This window comes from Saccopteryx leptura, chromosome 5 (genome assembly GCF_036850995.1).
Source record: "Saccopteryx leptura isolate mSacLep1 chromosome 5, mSacLep1_pri_phased_curated, whole genome shotgun sequence".
Classification (NCBI taxonomy): Eukaryota; Metazoa; Chordata; class Mammalia; order Chiroptera; family Emballonuridae; genus Saccopteryx; species Saccopteryx leptura.
This window is the reverse complement of record NC_089507.1, coordinates 126,326,707-126,344,664: the sequence shown is the minus strand read 5'-3', so window position 1 is coordinate 126,344,664 and position 17,958 is coordinate 126,326,707. Positions and strand designations below refer to the sequence as shown.

Sequence of the window (17,958 nt, the reverse complement as noted above, 5' to 3'; positions counted from 1 at the left end):
TCACCTTCTAACTGGTTTTCTTTGTGCCCCTCCCCTCCCCCAACGCCTCACCCCTCACCCTGTAACCCCCACACTCTTGTTCATGTCTCTGAGTCTCATTTTTATGTCCCAACTATGTATGGCTTCATATAGTTCTTAGTTTTTCCTGATTTACTTATTTCGCTCAGTATAATGTTATCAAGGTCCATCCATGTTGTTGTAAATGATCCGATGTCATCACTTCTTATGGCTGAGTAGTATTCCATAGTATATATGTACCACAGCTTTTTAATCCACTCGTCCTCTGATGGACACTTGGGCTGTTTCCAGATCTTCGCTATTGTGAACAATGCTGCCATAAACATGGGGGTGCATTTCTTCTTTTCAAACAGTGCTATGGTGTTCTTGGGGTATATTCCTAAAAGTGGGATAGCTGAGTCAAAAGGCAGTTCGATTTTCAATTTTTTGAGAAATCTCCATACTGTTTTCCACAGTGGCTGCACCAATCTGCATTCCCACCAGTAGTGCAGGAGGGTTCCCCTTTCTCCACATCCTCGCCAGCACTTATTCTGTGTTGTTTTGTTGATGAGCGCCATTCTGACTGGTGTGAGGTGACATCTCATTGTGGTTTTAATTTGCATTTCTCTAATGAATAGTGATGTTGAACATTTTTTCATATGCCTATTGGCCATCTGTATGTCCTCTTTGGAGAAGTGTCTATTCATTTCTTTCACCCATTTTTTTATTGCATTGTTTGTCTTCCTGGTATTTCACAAGTTCTTTATAAATTTTGGTTATTAACCCCTTATCAGACGTCTTGTCAAATATGTTCTCCCATTGTGTAGCTTGTCTTTTTATTCTGTTATTGTCTTTAGCTGTGCAGAAGCTTTTTAGTTTGATATAGTCCCATTTGTTTATCCAGTCTTTTATTTCACTTGCCCGTGGAGAAGAATCGGCAAATATATTGCTGTGTGAGATGTCAGAGAGCTTACTGTCTATGTTTTCTTCTAAGAAGCTTATGGTTTTACGGCTTACATTTAAGTCTTTTATCCATTTTGAGTTTATTTTTGTGAATGGTGTAAGTTGGTGGTCTAGTTTCATTTTTTTGCAGGTAGATGTCCAATTTTCCCAACACCATTTGTTGAAGAGGCTTTCTTTACTCCAATGTATGCTCTTACCTCTTTTGTCAAATATCAGTTGTCCATAAAAGTGTGGGTTTATTTCTGGGTTCTCAATTCTGTTCCATTGATCTATATGCCTGTTCTTATGCCAGTACCAGGCTGTTTTGAGTACAATGGCCTTGTAGTATAACTTGATATCCGGAAGTGTGATACCTCCCACTTTATTCTTCCTTTTCAAACTTGCTGAGGCTATTCGTGTTCTCTTTTGGTTTCATAAAAATTTTTGGAATACGTGTTCTGTATCTTTGAAGTATGTCATTGGTATTTTAATTGGTATTGCATTGAATTTATAGATTGCTTTGGGAAATATAGACATTTTAATGATGTTTATTCTTCCTAACCATGAGCATGGTATGTGCTTCCACTTGTTTGTATCTTCCTTGATTTCTTTTATTAATGTTTTATAATTTTCCAAGTACAAGCCTTTAATCTCCCTAGTTAAATTTATTCCTAGGTACTTTATTTTTTTGGTTGCAATGGTGAAGGGGATTGCTTGCTTAATTTCTCTTTCTGACAGTTCATTGTTAGTGTATAAAAATGCCTCTTATTACTGAGTATTAATTTAATATCCTGCCACCTTGCTGAATTCATTTATCAGGTCCAGTAGTTTTTTGACTGAGACTTTAGGGTTTTCTATATACAATATAGAAATACAATATCATCTGCAAATAATGATAGTTTTACTTCTTCTTTTCCAATTTGGATGCCTTTTATTTCATTTTCTTGTCTGATGGCTGTGGCTAGGACTTCCAGAACTATGTTGAATAAGAGCGTTTTTGATGTGGGGTGGTGCAATCCCATCATACCTCAGATAAGTGACTGTGTTAGAGACTTCCCTATTATGTATATTGCATTAAAGGTTTTGATTTCTACACTATAAAATGGGGGCAGAACTTCCTTGCTTGCTCTCTTGGTTCCTGAGATTAGCATTAGAGAGGAGAGCAGTGAAAGGCCACGTGGAGGAGGTCTAGAGAAGCAGCCAAGATGGCAGAGTGCTGAATGTAAAGCCAGTTTGGGCAGAGTTTGCGCAGGGAGAAGGAAGGAGATGGGGAACAGAGGTGAATAAGTCTGGTGAGCTAGAAACCTTTGATTCTAGGAAACTCGGATAAGTCAGCAGCTTTGTGAGCACTGAATGAGTGGGTTTTGGAGCCCAGTGTGTGTTTTTACTTGCCTGCCAAGTGCAAGCTAGGATTAAAGATGATGGCCCACCAGTTTTTGGCTCCGTTGTTTCTTTACTGACTGTCTGAATCCAATGCGAACCTGCATGGGCCAGGCTGCAGTGATGATGGTGGTCCTGGCTACTGGCTTTACATTTGGCGTAGTCTGTGGCAGGATTCGATACAGATTGACAAGGAGCCACCACCACCTTTGAGTGGTGGAGTAGAGGACTGGCTAATGTTATAGTTCCCCATGGCTGTCCTTTTGGGGACCATAGGCTGGCTGACTTTTACAGCCATGTGTGAGGAAACCAAGAGCTCTGTGGAAGAGGCTTCCCGGGACCTGCAAACCGAGCAGTGGAAAGAGCTGGAGCAAATGTGGGAGAAATACATGCTGACCCTGGAGCAGGAGGAAGCACTGGAGGAAGAGGCAGAAGAGGTTTGCGAGATTCGCCTGGAAAAGGAGCAACTGCTGGAGGAGCATTCACAGGTTCGTGAGTTGCAGATTGCCCTGAACGTTGTGGAAAGCCAGCAGCTGCGGGAGGCCGGGGCTGAGGCCGGAGCTGGAGCTGTAAGGTCTGCAGAGCAGAAGGTGGCAGCGGCCCAGGACTCGAGCCCGGTAGCGGGAGCTGATGTTTCCAGTTCCTCTTTAGAGGATGAGGACAATCAGGCTGGAGTGGCGATCCGCAGTCTCCAGAGGGTGAGAGCCCAGCAGCAAGGAATACTTACTATGTTCCTGGTAGGTCTGTGATTTTGGGACATAGGGGTGAGTGCCATCATGCTTTCTGGAGCAGAGATGGAAATGCTGACTGCCATTGTCATATGCTCCTCTTTGGGACAGTGTAAGACCTGCCAGGATGGCAGGAATGAGGGGGGTGGCTGAGGTCTCATATGCATGGACTGATTTCCTGGACTATGACCAAAGTGGGCACTGGCTCCTTTGTTGGATGAACTTACGGATTTTGGATAATGTGAAATACCCTGATGGGAGTGGAGGGTGGCTTTGATGGAAGCACTCCCCTGCCCCGGGAAGCTTTCCCGTGGCTAAAAAGAAGGCCGAGGAAGCCCTGGCTGGTTGGCTTAGTGGTAGAGTGTCAGCCTGGCGTGTGGAAGTCCCGGGTTCAATTCCCGGCCAGGGCACACAGGAGAAGCGCCCATTTGCTTCTCCACCCCTCCCCCTCTCCTTCCTCTTTGTCTCTCTCTTCCCCTCCCGCAGCCGAGGCTCCATTGGAGCAAAGATGGCCCGGGCGCTGGGGATGGCTCCTTGGCCTCTGCCCCAGGCGCTAGAGTGGCTCTGGTCGCGGCAGAGCGTCGCCCCCTGGTGGGCATGCCGGGTGGATCCCGGTCAGGCGCATGCGGGAGTCTGTCTGACTGTCTCTCCCGGTTTATAGCTTCAGAAAAATAAAAAAAAAAAAAAAAAAAAGAAGGCTGAGGACATTTTGCACTTTGGGCAAAGTGCTCAGAGACTGGTGAAGTGTACCTTTGTGATTGTTTAAACTGTATGATTTGTGCCGTTGTAATTTGTGTAATGTGCCTAATTTCCTTGCACAGGAATGACGGTGGTGTAGGTTGTGGGTAGTAAAGTGAACATAGGGGTGGATTGTTGGGCAGATAAAATATATTATGCTCACTTTGTTAAAGATGGCGCTGCCCACATGGAAGCCTGTTGCCCAGGTGATATTAATGTGTGTTGGGGGCGGGCTGAGGGCAGGCAGGATCCTTGTAGCCTGGGGCTTGGTTTTAGGTCTAAGCCTTTCCTACCATTTTTGATGTGGTGTGGTGCAATCCCATCATGCCTCAGATAGTGACTGTGTTAGAGACTTCCCTATTATGGTATATTGGATTAAAGGTTTTGATTTCGCCTGACCTGTGGTGGCGCAGTGGATAAAGCATCAACCTGGAAATGCTGAGGTTGCCGGTTCAAAACCCTGGGCTTGCCTGGTCAAGGCACATATGGGAGTTGATGCATTCTGCTCCTCCCCCCTTCTCTCTCTCTCTCTCTCCCCCCTCTCTCTATAATGAATAAAAATAAATATAAAAAAAAGGTTTTGATTTCTACACTATAAAATGGGGGCAGAATGGAAGCTTGCTCTCTCAGTTCCTGAGATTAGCTTTAGAACAGAGAGCAAAGAGGAGAGCAGAGAAAGGCCATGTGGAGGGGACCAGAAGAAGCAGCCAAGATGGCGGAGTGCTGAGTGAGAAGCCAGTTTGTGCAGAGTTTGTGTAGGAAGAAGGAAGGAGTTGGGGAACAGAGGTGAATAAGTCTAGTGAGCTAGAAACCTTTGATTCTAGGAAACTCGGATAAGTCAGTAGCTTTGTGAGCACTGAATGAGTGGGTTTTGGAGCCCAGTGTGTGTTTTTACTTGTCAGATGGGTGCAAGCTAGGATTAAAGATGATGGCTCACCAGTTTTTGGCTTCGTTGTTTCTTTATTTACTGTCTCTTTATTTACTGTCCGAATCCAATGCGAACCTGCATGGGCCAGGCGGCTGTGATGGTGGCCTTGGCCACTGGCTTCACAGCCAATATCCCTGATGAACACAAGATGCTAAAATTCTCAACAAAATATTAGCAAACTGAATCCAGAAATACATTAAAAAGATCATACAAATGATCAAATGGGTTTTATTCTGGGGAGGCAAGGCAGGTACAACATTAACAAACCAATAAATGTGATTCATATAAACAAAATGAAGGATAAAAAACTCATGACTATATCAATAGATGCAGAAAATGCTTTTGCTCAAACCCAGCATCCATTTATGATCAAAACTCACAGCAAGGTGGTAATACAAAGAATATACCCCAATATTATAAAGGCCATATACAACAAACCGACAGTCAATATCATACTCAATCGGTAAAAGTTTAAAGCAATTCCCTTAAAATCAGGAACAAGACAGAGGTTTTCCCTTTCACCATTCTTATTCAACATAGTACTAGAAGTCCTGGCCACGGAAATAAGACAAAAAAGAAGAAATAAAACACATCCAAATCAGATAAGAAGTAAAATGGTCATTATTTGCTGATGATAATATTGTATATAGAAAACCTTAAAGTTTCAAAGAACTACTAAACCTGATAAATGACTTAGGCAAGCTGACAGGATATAAAATTAATATTCAGAAATCAGTGGCATATTATATACCTATAATTCACTATCAGTAAGAGAAATTAAGGAAACAAGCCCCTTTACTATCACAAAAACAACAAAAAAGATCTAGGAATAAATTTAACCAAAGAGGTAAAAAACTTGTACTCGAAAAATTATAAGACTTGAAAAAGAAATCGAGGAAAATACAAACAAGTGGAAGCACGTACTATGTTTATGGGTAGAAAGAATTAACATCATTAAAGTGTCCATCTGCTCAAATCTGTATAGATTTGATTTAATTCCTATTAAAATACCAATAACATACTTCACAGATCTAGAATAAATATTCCAAAAATCTATCAGAACCAAAAGATAAGTCTCAGCATCTTGAAAATGAAGAACAAAGTGGGAGATAGCACACTTCCTGTCATTAAGCTATACTACAAGGCCACTGTAATCAAAACAGCCTGGTACTGTCATAAGAACAAGCATGAAGATCAATGTAAAAGAACAGAGAACCCAGAAATAAACCCACGCCTTTTTGGTCAATTGATATTTGACAAAGAAGGTAAGAGCATACAATGGAGTAAAGAAAGTCTTTAATAAATGATGTTGGGAAAATTGGACAGCTACATGCAAAAAAATGAAACTAGACCACCAACTTACACCATTCACAAACAGAAACTCAAAATGAGTAAAAGACTTAATGTAAATCACAATGCCATTAAAATCTTGGAAGAAAACAGGCAGTAGACACTCAGATATCTCTTGTAGCAATATTTTTGCCAATATATCTCTGCGAGCAGGTAAAATAAAGGACAAAATAAATGGAACTATAATAAACTAAAAAGCATTTTGCGTAGCAAAAGACACCATTAACAAAATAAAAGGACAACCCACTCAATAGAACATATTTGCCAAAATGTCTGATAAGTGTTTAATAAACAAAATTTATAAAGAACTTCTAAAACTCAGGTGCAGAGACTGGAGAGGCTTCCCGTGTGCCTATGTGGGGGAGGAGCTGAGCCCAGTGGGGCGAGGTGCCCATGGGTGGGCAGAGCCTGGCAGGGCAGCCCAAGCCCTGGGTGGCGGAGCCGGGGAGGCAAGGAGTCTCCCATGCCAACAAGGGGCGGATCCCGGCGGGGTGCTCCGTGTGCCCATGGGGGAGGGCGGAGCCCGGCAAGTCATCCCGAGCTACAGCCTGCAAGCCCACGCACCTGGCTGTGCCAGTGCCAAAGAGGCAGCAGTGGTGGCGGGCAGAAAGACCACATCTCATAAATAGAGAGGCCACACACACTGGCCAAGAGTAGATAAAAGCCAGCCTAGAAGTGCAGCTGATATTTACAACAGCATCAGTGCCAGGCAGAGGCAGTCACAAATTCTAGATTGCCTGTAGCTCCAAGAAGGTTACTAAGGGCCAGTCATAGCAGTGACTCCCACTGGTCTGTACCAGGATCTGGCCAGGGAGGTCTAGGGCTGAAAAATTCAGCAGCCAGATACGAAGAACATCAGCTCAGGACCTAACTACCCTAGTTAAAGTTGTATCTTAAGGAAAAGCTCCTCACACCTGACCCAGCTAAGGCATAGAAAACACTGACACAAAGAGCAAAAAGAGCAGTAGCAGCAGACAAGTAGCCCACAGCGGATTATAAATAATAGCAAAGGCCAACCCAAGAAGATCTGGAAACAACACAACTGAAAGCTGGAGCCAGAAAATACCAACCCTATATTTAGCTAGCTATACAAACACTACATCCAAAGGAGCAGTCTACACAAAAACAATATGGGAAGACAGAGAAATGCAATTCAAATGAATCAACAACAGAAATCCCCAGAAAAGAACTGAATGAAATAGAAATAACCAATGCAGAGTTTAGAATAATGATTAGGATGCTTAAGGATATTAGAGCAACAATAGATGGACATAGTGAGCACCTAAACAAAGAGATAGTAATCATCAAAAAGGACACTGAAATCATAAAAAAGAATCAGAAATGACAAACACAATATCAGAAATGAAGACTTCACTAGAAGGAATTAAAAGCAGGCTGGATAAAGCAGTGGTTCAAATCAGCAACTCGGTCACATGCTGCCTATAAGAGACTCACCTCAGAACAAAAGAAACACATAGACGGAGGCCCTGGCCGGTTGGCTCAGTGGTAGAGCGTTGGCCTGGCATGCGGGGGACCCGGGTTCGATTCCCGGCCAGGGCACATAGGAGAAGCGCCCATTTGCTTCTCCACCCCGCCCTCCTTCCTCTCTGTCTCTCTCCTCCCCTCCCGCAGCCAAGGCTCCATTGGAGCAAAGATGGCCCGGGTGCTGGGGATGGCTCCTTGGCCTCTGCCCCAGGTGCTAGAGTGGCTCTGGGTTGCGGCAGAACGACGCCCTGGAGGGGCAGAGCATCGCCCTCTGGTGGGCAGAGCGTCACGCCCCTGGTGGGCGTGCCGGGTGGATCCCGGTCGGTTGGGTGCATGCGGGAGTCTGTCTTACTGTCTCTCCCCATTTCCAGCTTCAGAAAAATACAAAAAAAAAAATACAAAAAAAAAGAAACACATAGACGGAGAGTGATGAGATGGAGAAAAGTATTTCACACAAACAGAAAGGAAAAAAACGCTGGGGCAACAATACTTATATCAGACAGAATAGACTTTAAAACAAAGGCTACAGTAAGGGATAAAGAAGGTCACTACATACTGATAAAGAGAACACTCCAAAAAGGAAATATAACCATTATAAATATCTATGCACCTAATATAGGAGCACCTAAATATATAAAGCAGATTTTGATGGACATATAGGGCGAGATCAACAGCAATACTTTAATAGTAGAGGAACTTAATTCCCCACTAATATCAATAGAGATTCTCAAGAAAGAATATAAACAAAGAAACAGTAGACTTGAAGGATACACTAGATCAGGGGTCTCAAACTCGCGGCCCACGGGCCGCATGTGGCCCGCCGAACAATTTTGTGCGGCCCGCAGACTAATCCACGAAGTTCAAAATATTTTGGATAAAATTAAGTAAGCCCGTGGATTAGTCTGCGGGCCGCACAAAATTGTTCGGCGGGCCACGAGTTTGAGACCCCTGCACTAGATCAACTGGATTTAATAGATATTTTCAGAACCTTTCACCCTAAAGCAGCAGAATATACATTCTTTTCAAGTGCTCAGGATACATTATCTAGGATAGACCACATGTTAGGACACAAAATGAGTCTCAATAAATTTAAGAAGATTGAAATTATATCAAGCATCTTCTCTGATCACAATAGCATGGAACTAGAAATCAAATACAATAGAAAAACAAAAACATTCAAACACTTGGAAACTAAATAGTATGTTATTAAATAACAAATGGGTTAACAATGAAATCAAGGAAGAAATAAAAAATTTCCTTGAAACAAATGAAAATGAACATACAACAATTCAAAATTTATGGGACGCAGCAAAAGCAGTCCTGAGAGAAAAGTTCATAGGATTACAGGCATACCTTAAAAGGCAAGAAAAAGCTCAAATAAACAACTTAACCCTGCATCTAAAAGAACTAGACAAAGAACAGCAAGTAAAGCCCAGAGGAAGTAGAAAGAAGAAAATAATAAAGATCAGAATGGAAATAAATGACATAAAGGCTAAAAAAACAATATAGAAGATCAATGAAACCACCAGCCGGTTCTCTCAAAAGGTAAACAGATTGATGAACCTTTAACCAAACTCACCAAGAAAAGAAGAAAGAGGACTCAAATAAATAAAATTAGAAAGGAGAGTGGAGAAGTTAACAACTGACACAGCAGAAATACAAAGAATTGTAAGAAAATACTATGAAGAACTGTATGCCAAAAAATTAGACAACCTAGGTGAAATGGACAAATTCCTTGAAACATATAACCTTTCAAAAATCAATCTGGAAGAATCAGAAAACCTAAACAACCAATTACAACAAATGAGATTAAAATAGTTATCAAGAAATTCACAACAAACAAAAGTCCTGGGCCTTATGGCTTCACAGGCGAATTCTACCAAATATTCAAAGAAGGACTAACTCCTATCCTTCTCAGCTATTTCAAAAAAATTCAAGAGGAGGAAAGACTTCCTAGCTCCTTTTATCAGGAGAGCATAATCCTAATTCCAAAACCAGGCAAAGACAATACAAAGAAAAAAAACTATAGGCCAATATTCCTGATAAATTTAGATGCTAAAATTCTCAACAAAATATTAGCAAACTGAATCGAGCAATACATAAAAAAAACATACATCATGATCAAGTGGGATTTATTCTATGGAGGAAAGGCTGGTACAATATTCACAAATCAATCAATGTGATTCATCATATAAACAAAAGGAATGAGAAAAATCACGATAGTATCAATAGATGCAGAAAAAGCATTTGATAAAATCCAGCACCCATTTATGATCAAAACTCTCAGCAAAGTGGGAATACAGGAACATATCTCAACATGATAAAGGCCATCTATGACAAACCCACAGCCAACATCATAATCAATGGGCAAAAGTTAAAAGCAATCCCCTTAAAATCAGGAACAAGGCAGGGGTGCCCCCATTCATTACTTGTATTCAACATAGTTCTGGAAATCCTAGCCACAGCAATCAGACAAGAAGAAGAAATAAAAGGCATCCACATTAGAAAAGAAGAAGTAAAGCTATCATTATTTGCTTACGATATGATACCATAAATAGAAAACCCTAAAGTCTCAGTCAAAAAACTACTGGACCTGATAAATGAATTCAGCAAGGTAGCAGTATATAAAATTAATATTCAGAAATCAGAGGCATTTTTATACACCAGTGATGAACTGTCTGAAAGAGAAATTAAGGAAACAATCCCCTTCACTATTGCAACAAAAATAATAATGAACCTAGGAGTAAATTTAACTAAGGAGGTTAAAGACTTGTACTTGGAAAATTATAAAACATTAGAAAAAGAAATCAAGGAAGATTCAAAGAATTGGAAGCATATACCATGTTCATGGATAGGAAGAGTAAACATCATTAAAATGTCTATTTTACCCAAAGTAATTTATAAATTCAATGCGATTCTTATTAAAATACCAATGTCATACTTCAAAGATAAGAACCAAGTATTCCAAAAATTTATATGGAACCAAAAAGAAACATGAATAGCCTCAGCAATCTTGAAAAAGAGAAATAAAGTGGGTGGTATCACACTTCCTGATATCAAGTTATACTACAAGGCCACTGTACTCAAAACAGCCTGGTACTGGCATAAGAATAGGCATATAGATCAATGGAACAGAACAGAGAACCCAGAAATAAACCCACACCTTTATGCACTATTAATATTTGACAAAGGAGGTAAGAGCATACAATGGAATAAAGACAGTCTGTTAAAAACAAATGGTGTTGGGAAAACTGGACAGGTATTTGCAAAAAATGAAACTAGACCACCAACTTACACCAATCACAAAATAAACTCAAAATGGATAAAAAAGTTAAATATAAGACATGAAACCACAATCATTCTAGAAGAAAACATAGGCAGAAAGCTCTTTGACAACTCTCGCAGCAATATATTGGCTGATTTTTCTCCACAGGCAGTGAAATAAAGGACAAGATGAACAAATGGGACTATATCAAAATTAAAAGCTTTTGCACAGCTAAAGACAATATGAACACAATAAAAAGAAAAACCACACAATGGCAGAACATATTCGATAATACGTCTGATAAGGGGTTAATACCAAAATTTATAAAGAACTTGTAAAAGTCAATACCAGAAAGATAAACAATCTAATCAAAAAATGAGCAAATCAAACAATAGAGTCTTCTCCAAAAAGGACATACAGATGGCCAATAGGCATATGAAAAAATGTTCAGCATCACTAATCATTTGAGAAATGCAAATGAAAACCACAATGAGATACCACCTCACACCAGTCAGAATGGCGCTCATTAACAAAACAACATAATAAGTGCTAACAAGGATGTGGAGAAAAGGGAACCTTCCTGCACTGCTAGTGTAAATGCAGACTGGTGCAGCCACTGTGGAAAACAGTATGGAGATTCCTCCAAAAATTAAAAATGAAACTGCCTTTTGACCCAGCTATCCCACTTTTAGAAATACAGTGTGTCCATAAAGTCATGGTTCACTTTTGACTGGTCACAGGAAAGCAACAAAAGACGACAGAAATGTAAAAAGTTTGTACCAAATAAAAGGAAAAATCTCCCAGTTTCATATCTATTCAGTGCAGTTCGATGTGGGCTCACGCACAGATTTTTTAGGGCTCCTTAGGTAGCTATCCCATATAGCCTCTACAGACTCATCACTGACTGATGGCCTACCAGAACGGGGTTTCTCCACCAAACTGCCAGTTTCCTTCAACTGCTTATCCCACTGAGTAATGTTATTAGTATGTGGTGGTGCTTCATTATAAACGCGCCGATATTCACGTTGCACTTTGGTCACGATTCGAATTTAGCGAGCCACAGAACACACTGAACTTTCCTCTGTACCATCCACATATCGACTGGCATGGCTGTGGGTTGCTCCACTGTATACACAGTGTTAAGTCATCATCTGTGCATGCGCACATGCTGCCACATCATCCTACAGAAACTGAGAGGGTTTTCCTTGTATTTAGTGCAGATTTCACATTTCTATCGTCTTTTGTTGCTTTCCTGTGACTGGTCAAAAGTGCACCATGACTTTCTGGACACACTATATATCCTAAGAATACCAAATCACTGGTTCAAAAGAAGAAATGCACCCCCATATTTATTGCAGCATTGCTTACAATAGTCAAGATCTGGAAACAGCCCAAGTGTCCATCAGCAGATTAAAAAGCTGTAGTACATATACAAAATGGAATATTATGCGGCTGTGAAAAAGAAGGAAATCTTACCTTTTGCAACAACATGGATGGACCTGGAAACTATTACGTTAAGTGAAATAAGCCAGGCAGTGAAAGAAAAATATCATATGACCTCACTCATTTGAGCAATCTAATGAACAGTGTGAACTGAGGAACGGAATAGAGGCCGAGGCGGGATCAAAGAGACCAGAGGGAAAGCGGATGAGAACACGGGATCAGAGAAGGGAAAGAGATTGGTGAAATTATATATACATAACACAGCATTATAGAGAGCAGAAAAGCAAATACTGGAGGGAACAGGGAAGAGCGTTGGGGGGAAGGGGGCAAAGGGGATGTTGTGGGAAACACGGGGTGGGGGGATGTATTCAGTGGGACACTTGAATCTAGGTAAACACAATAAATTAAAATCAATAAATAAAAAAAGAGAATTTCTAAAACTGAACACCAAGTAGGTAAACAATCCAATTAAAAAGAGGGCAAAGGACCTAAAAAGAATTCTCTAAACAGGACTAACAGGCATCTGCAAAAATACGCAATATAACTTATTATTAGAGAATTGTAAATTAAAACCACAATAAGATATCGCCTCACACTTGCCAGAATGGATCTCATTAACAAATCAACAAGCAAATGCTGGTATGGGTGTAAAGAAAAGGGAACCCTCTTGCAGTGCTGGTTGGAATGCAGACTTGTGCAGTCACTGTGGAAATAATATGGCTCTTCCTCAAAAAACTGAGAATGAAACTACTGTATGACCCAGCTATCCCACTTTTAGAATTATTGTATATCCTAAGAATCCCAAAACACTAATTCAAAAGATATACACCGTATGTTCATTGCAGCATTGTTTACAATAGCCAAGATCTGGAAACAGCCAAGTGTCTATCAGTGGACGAGTGGATAAAAAAGCGGTGGTACATTTACAGAATGGAATACTACATGGCCATCAAAAAGGAAAATCTTACCTTTCGTGACAGCAGGGATGGACCAGGAGATTATTATGCTAAGTGAAATAAGCTAGGCATAGGAAGAAAAATACTATATGATCTCACTTACGCATGAAATCTAATGAAAACAATTAACCGAGAAACAAAATAGAAACAGACGCAAGGCCAAAGGGAACAAATGGACAGCTGTTAGAGGGTAGGGGAAAGAGGGGTTGGGATCAAAAGTGAATAGATTAGCCAAATCATATATATATGACACATATATATAGACAACAGGGTAGCAAGTCCTAGAGAGAAAGGGGAAATGAAAGGGGGGGTGCAAGGGTGGTGAAAATGAAATGGAAAGAGACTGTGCATGGGGCACAATGTGGCAGGTTGCGGGTGTTATACCTAGTGGGACACTTGAAACCATGCCAACAAAATAAATTAAAAATAAATATTAAAAAAAGAAAATACTAAGGTAAAAAATGGAAAGCAGAGTTTCTAAAGAAACTAGAGAATTTTTGTAACATTCCTTATCTTTTTAAGTTTTCTACAAGTGTATGATTAGGCTAACTAAACGCATATCTGTTAAGTCTAGCTACTACAGGCAGATAATTTAAAATAATTTGTAAATTAAGCCATTTTAATATATTTGTGTTTTTGCAAATTATTCTGAATGCTAACCAAGAAATATATATATTAATTTTACCAAATAAACTTTGTTTCAAATGACTTAGGTTAAAATTACAAAAGAAGTGTTTCAGACTGACAGTTTATGTGGTGTTTTATTTATAGTGTCATTTGCCTATATTTTTAAATTCATCTACACTTTGGTTTTCTTATTGTATAGATTCTAAAGCTGGCAAAAAGTAACCACTCAAAATCACATAGAAAAATAAGTCCCAAAATATTGTTCTGTCTCATCTTCTCATTAAAAACAAAACAGAACAGTATGACAAATATAGTTACCATCTCTTTTATTAAGTCTTACATATATACCATACAAGGATTGTAGATTTTTATTAAAATGAACAATATAATATGCTAAACAACTTAAAAACAAAAGCTTTTAAATTACCAAGATACTTCAATTTTCTCCATTAACTATAACAAAAATATATGATTCTGTAAGTAATAAGTATTAAGATAAACTATTTTGATGGAAGACTAGTAAATAATTTCTCAAAGGTTAGGAAAAACATATTAGTGACCTTTAGTTCATTTTCCTCTCAAATACAAATTTTTTGTTATGAGAAAATAAAAGAATAAAATGCAAAGTTGGAGTCATTCATTGCCTCAATTAGGATAAACAGCTCTGATATATAAAAAATAATGTGGGTAGAGCTGGGTAAAAAATTATCTGGCTCTCTGGCTTTATCTAAACATTTATTTTCTGAAATGAAATATTTCTTCCCAAAATTACACCTTCAAAGAAACTCAAAATTTGCACACTCAAATTATTACATATACTTTCATATATTATGTTTATGTGTTGGGAATTTTCTAACCAGATGCAGTAATTAAAATTAGCAATGCAAAAATTTAATAAAATATGTTTTGGTATGTTAACTATAAAAAATAACAGGCTGTCATATATACACAACTGTATCCACCACATTCTACTGTTTGATCTAGACTAGCACAGAAACTTTGATTACTAATATAAGACAGAATATCCTCACTCAAATTGCCAATAAAATGGAAAACTATATTTTGCATAATTAGATGTTCATGTCAAGTTTTTTTATACTATGTATTAAAATGCTATTAAAATAACATGTGACAAGCTATTTGAGCCCCATTCTTTTTTACTGAATATGCCTTAAATGGTAATAGCTGATTAAATTTTTATTGCTTTGATCTGCTCTAAAGACAGTATTCTCCCACTCCTACCCATCCCCACCTTTTTCCCACTGTCTTGGAATTCTAAAGTGTCCTAAAAGCAATGTAACAGTTATAGGACTAGATACCTAAATTATTTTAGAACTATTCTAAATTAGAACTATTCTAAATTATACAAAAACACTATTCAATTCAATCAGCATTACGTAGCAACCTCTGTACATCAGCATTGAGAGAGCAAAACACAGGCATAAATTATTTCATGAATAATTAAAATGAAAGCACCCAATATTATATGAAAGAGGTAGATCTTACCTGGATTAGATGAGGCAATGCTTTTAGTGTAAGGCAAAACCAAATCCCCACCTTGCATGGAAGCAAATCATGCCATTGTGGTTTCATCAGTAATCTAAAGGGAAAACAAAAGCAAAGATACAAAATACAGAGAGAAAGTTGGGAGGCAAAACATTTTTAGATAGATTGTGATTTCTGTTTTGAATGGCTCTTTCAACAACAAAAAAAAAGAGAAAATTTTCAATAAAATATTTATGATGTTATCACTTATTCTGACTTATTCTATCATGAAATATGGTAGTTATAACAAATGCAGTATGAAGAGCAAGTAAGAGAAGAAAGGTTTGGGGAAAAGAGAACCCTAATCAAGTTATAAAGACAAAATAACAAAAGTTCTCTCTCTTTCCAAACTAACTTTTCATCAGTTCTGCAAAATGAATTCTCAAACCTTATGATTACTTCAGTTATAAAAGGCTAAATAAACATCATCAGAGTGTTCCCAAGTGCTGACAAGCAGAAATGAAGACTGTAGCATAAACAAACCAATACATAAAAATTAATGTCATTTGCAGTTCACTGAAGCATTACTCACTGATGTCATCAGAACAGAAGATAGGCAGAATAGTCTCTGATCTCCATCTCACATTGATCGAGTTCTGTCCTGCTGTGTGAACTATTTAAACCCTTTATTTCTTTCTATGAATTAATAGAAGAAATGGTGGTATCTTTTCAAGTGTTCTACATATCACTGCCTCTGCATATATTGTCCCTCCTGAGCTAAACACTACATGATAGATTCATGTAGTAATATTTTGTCTCTAAAGTTCAGTATACAAATTTTAAACTACAGGAATCTGGAGGTTTACTTACTTAAATATATATTAACACTTCACAAGGGGAAAATACTTGTAGAGCTTTTGCTTAAGATCAGAATTTGTCTCACAAACTAATATGGCATATTAGTCTTTTATAAACCTAGTACAGATATAAATGTTAACATATCTGAAATGGATAATACAGATGAAATTGAAGTACATTAAAGAAATATTATAAAATGGTTTCATCTTATAAAATATTTTTATATGTTCCCACCTTTCATTTTTTTCTGAAGCACCAAGTTTTGATAAATCCACACTCTTGCCACCTGTCTTTTTTTTCTTTTCTCTCTTTTTTCTACTAAGCAGTTCATCCTTAATGTGAAAAGAATTATGGTTACAGGTTATCATTAACATGTACTCTTCAAATGTTGTCAAGAGTCTAATATAAAGAGTAAACATTACAGAGGAACATTTATGCAAATGTATGTAGGGTCCAACATGATTAAGCAAAATCATCAATCTTTAACAATAACTGTTGCCATGGTATCCAGTCCTTAAACACACATGCAGTTTAGCACTGTCAGTCATGTCTATCTCCATAGCAATCAAAGTTTCCTAAGATGAGAAAGCATTCAAGTTACTTTTTCTCATTCATTCAACTTTTTAAAAAAGAATGAGTAAGTAGATGCTAATTCATAAATACTGATGTTTGATTATCTTTTGCATATACACCACTATAGCAGAATAAAATATGAAGTAGTTTATTAGAATAAGAAAAATGTAATAATTTTTAAACCAACTAATCTCTGAAATCATTAAATTATACTCATTTCAACTCTTAAAACCTTTTAATGTAAACAGTTTATGTAAGAGCCTGTGACATAAAAATTTCTAAAATCATTTTGACATAAAAGTATTTCTATTTTGAGGGCGATAGTTAAGAAAACATGGCTCTAGGTTCTACCTTCTAATTTTCAATTAGATATTGGGGTTTTCACAAAATTTTACAACAAAATGACAAATTTTTAAAAAGTAGAGAATTTCCTTCTTATGTCCTGGGTTCATTTTGACTTAGAAATATATCAAACACTAACTATTGAGCACAAAACTATTATGAGAAGTATTTGTAGAAACACTGAAAACTAAATGTTTGAAATTCCATATAAAATTAAAAAGCCTAGATCATTTGATTTATTACAATACCTACCAGTTGTTTTTCCAGGTAGATTGACCATACCACAGCATAATGACCAACTGTGAGAATAATGAACAGCAGGAACGCCAGCTCAGCATTGCTCATTTTTCTCACCCGCCGGTAGTAGAATACAGGCTGTCGCCAATCTGGAAGTCCATTGATCAGAATATCATCATACCTACAGTAGCAAATATAACAGGTTTTCATGGAAACTTTGAAGTAAAAGTAAAAAACATTATTAGTATCCATATTTTAAAAATGGAGAAAGAAAAGAATTTCTCCAAAATAAATAACATTATTTTAAATTATCAGCATTACAATGGCCTGTAAGTTGAAAACACTATATGCAGGTCCAGTCACACACAACCTACAAAAGGCTACATAGTAATACATACACTGTGGACACTAGATCTTGTGTTTTCACAGCATCCCAATGATGTGACTTCTGGAATGACATCTGAGCCAAAGGAGACACTCAGTCTGCCTCTATCACAATTGGCTGTAAAGACCCCATCACAGAAGTCAGCAACAAAAGGAAGGCTCTCAATGAAAGAAAAATCAAGATAAGAGCTCTATTTTTTAGCATAAATTATATATTAATTAAATCAAATTCAGGGTAAC

General features: G+C 38.1%; 1 protein-coding gene across 1 annotated transcript in view; it reads right to left on the bottom strand.

Moving 5' to 3' along the window:
- Positions 1-17,958, bottom strand: part of DNAJC1 (DnaJ heat shock protein family (Hsp40) member C1) — a 251,994-nt gene that overhangs the window by 123,395 nt on the left and 110,641 nt on the right. The window contains exons 4-6 of the mRNA XM_066384590.1: positions 17,350-17,515; positions 16,417-16,514; positions 15,346-15,439 (exon numbers count right to left, since the gene is read on the bottom strand). Of these exons, the coding sequence (XP_066240687.1) occupies positions 15,346-15,439; positions 16,417-16,514; positions 17,350-17,515 (358 nt within the window). The remainder of the gene's footprint in view (positions 1-15,345; positions 15,440-16,416; positions 16,515-17,349; positions 17,516-17,958) is intronic.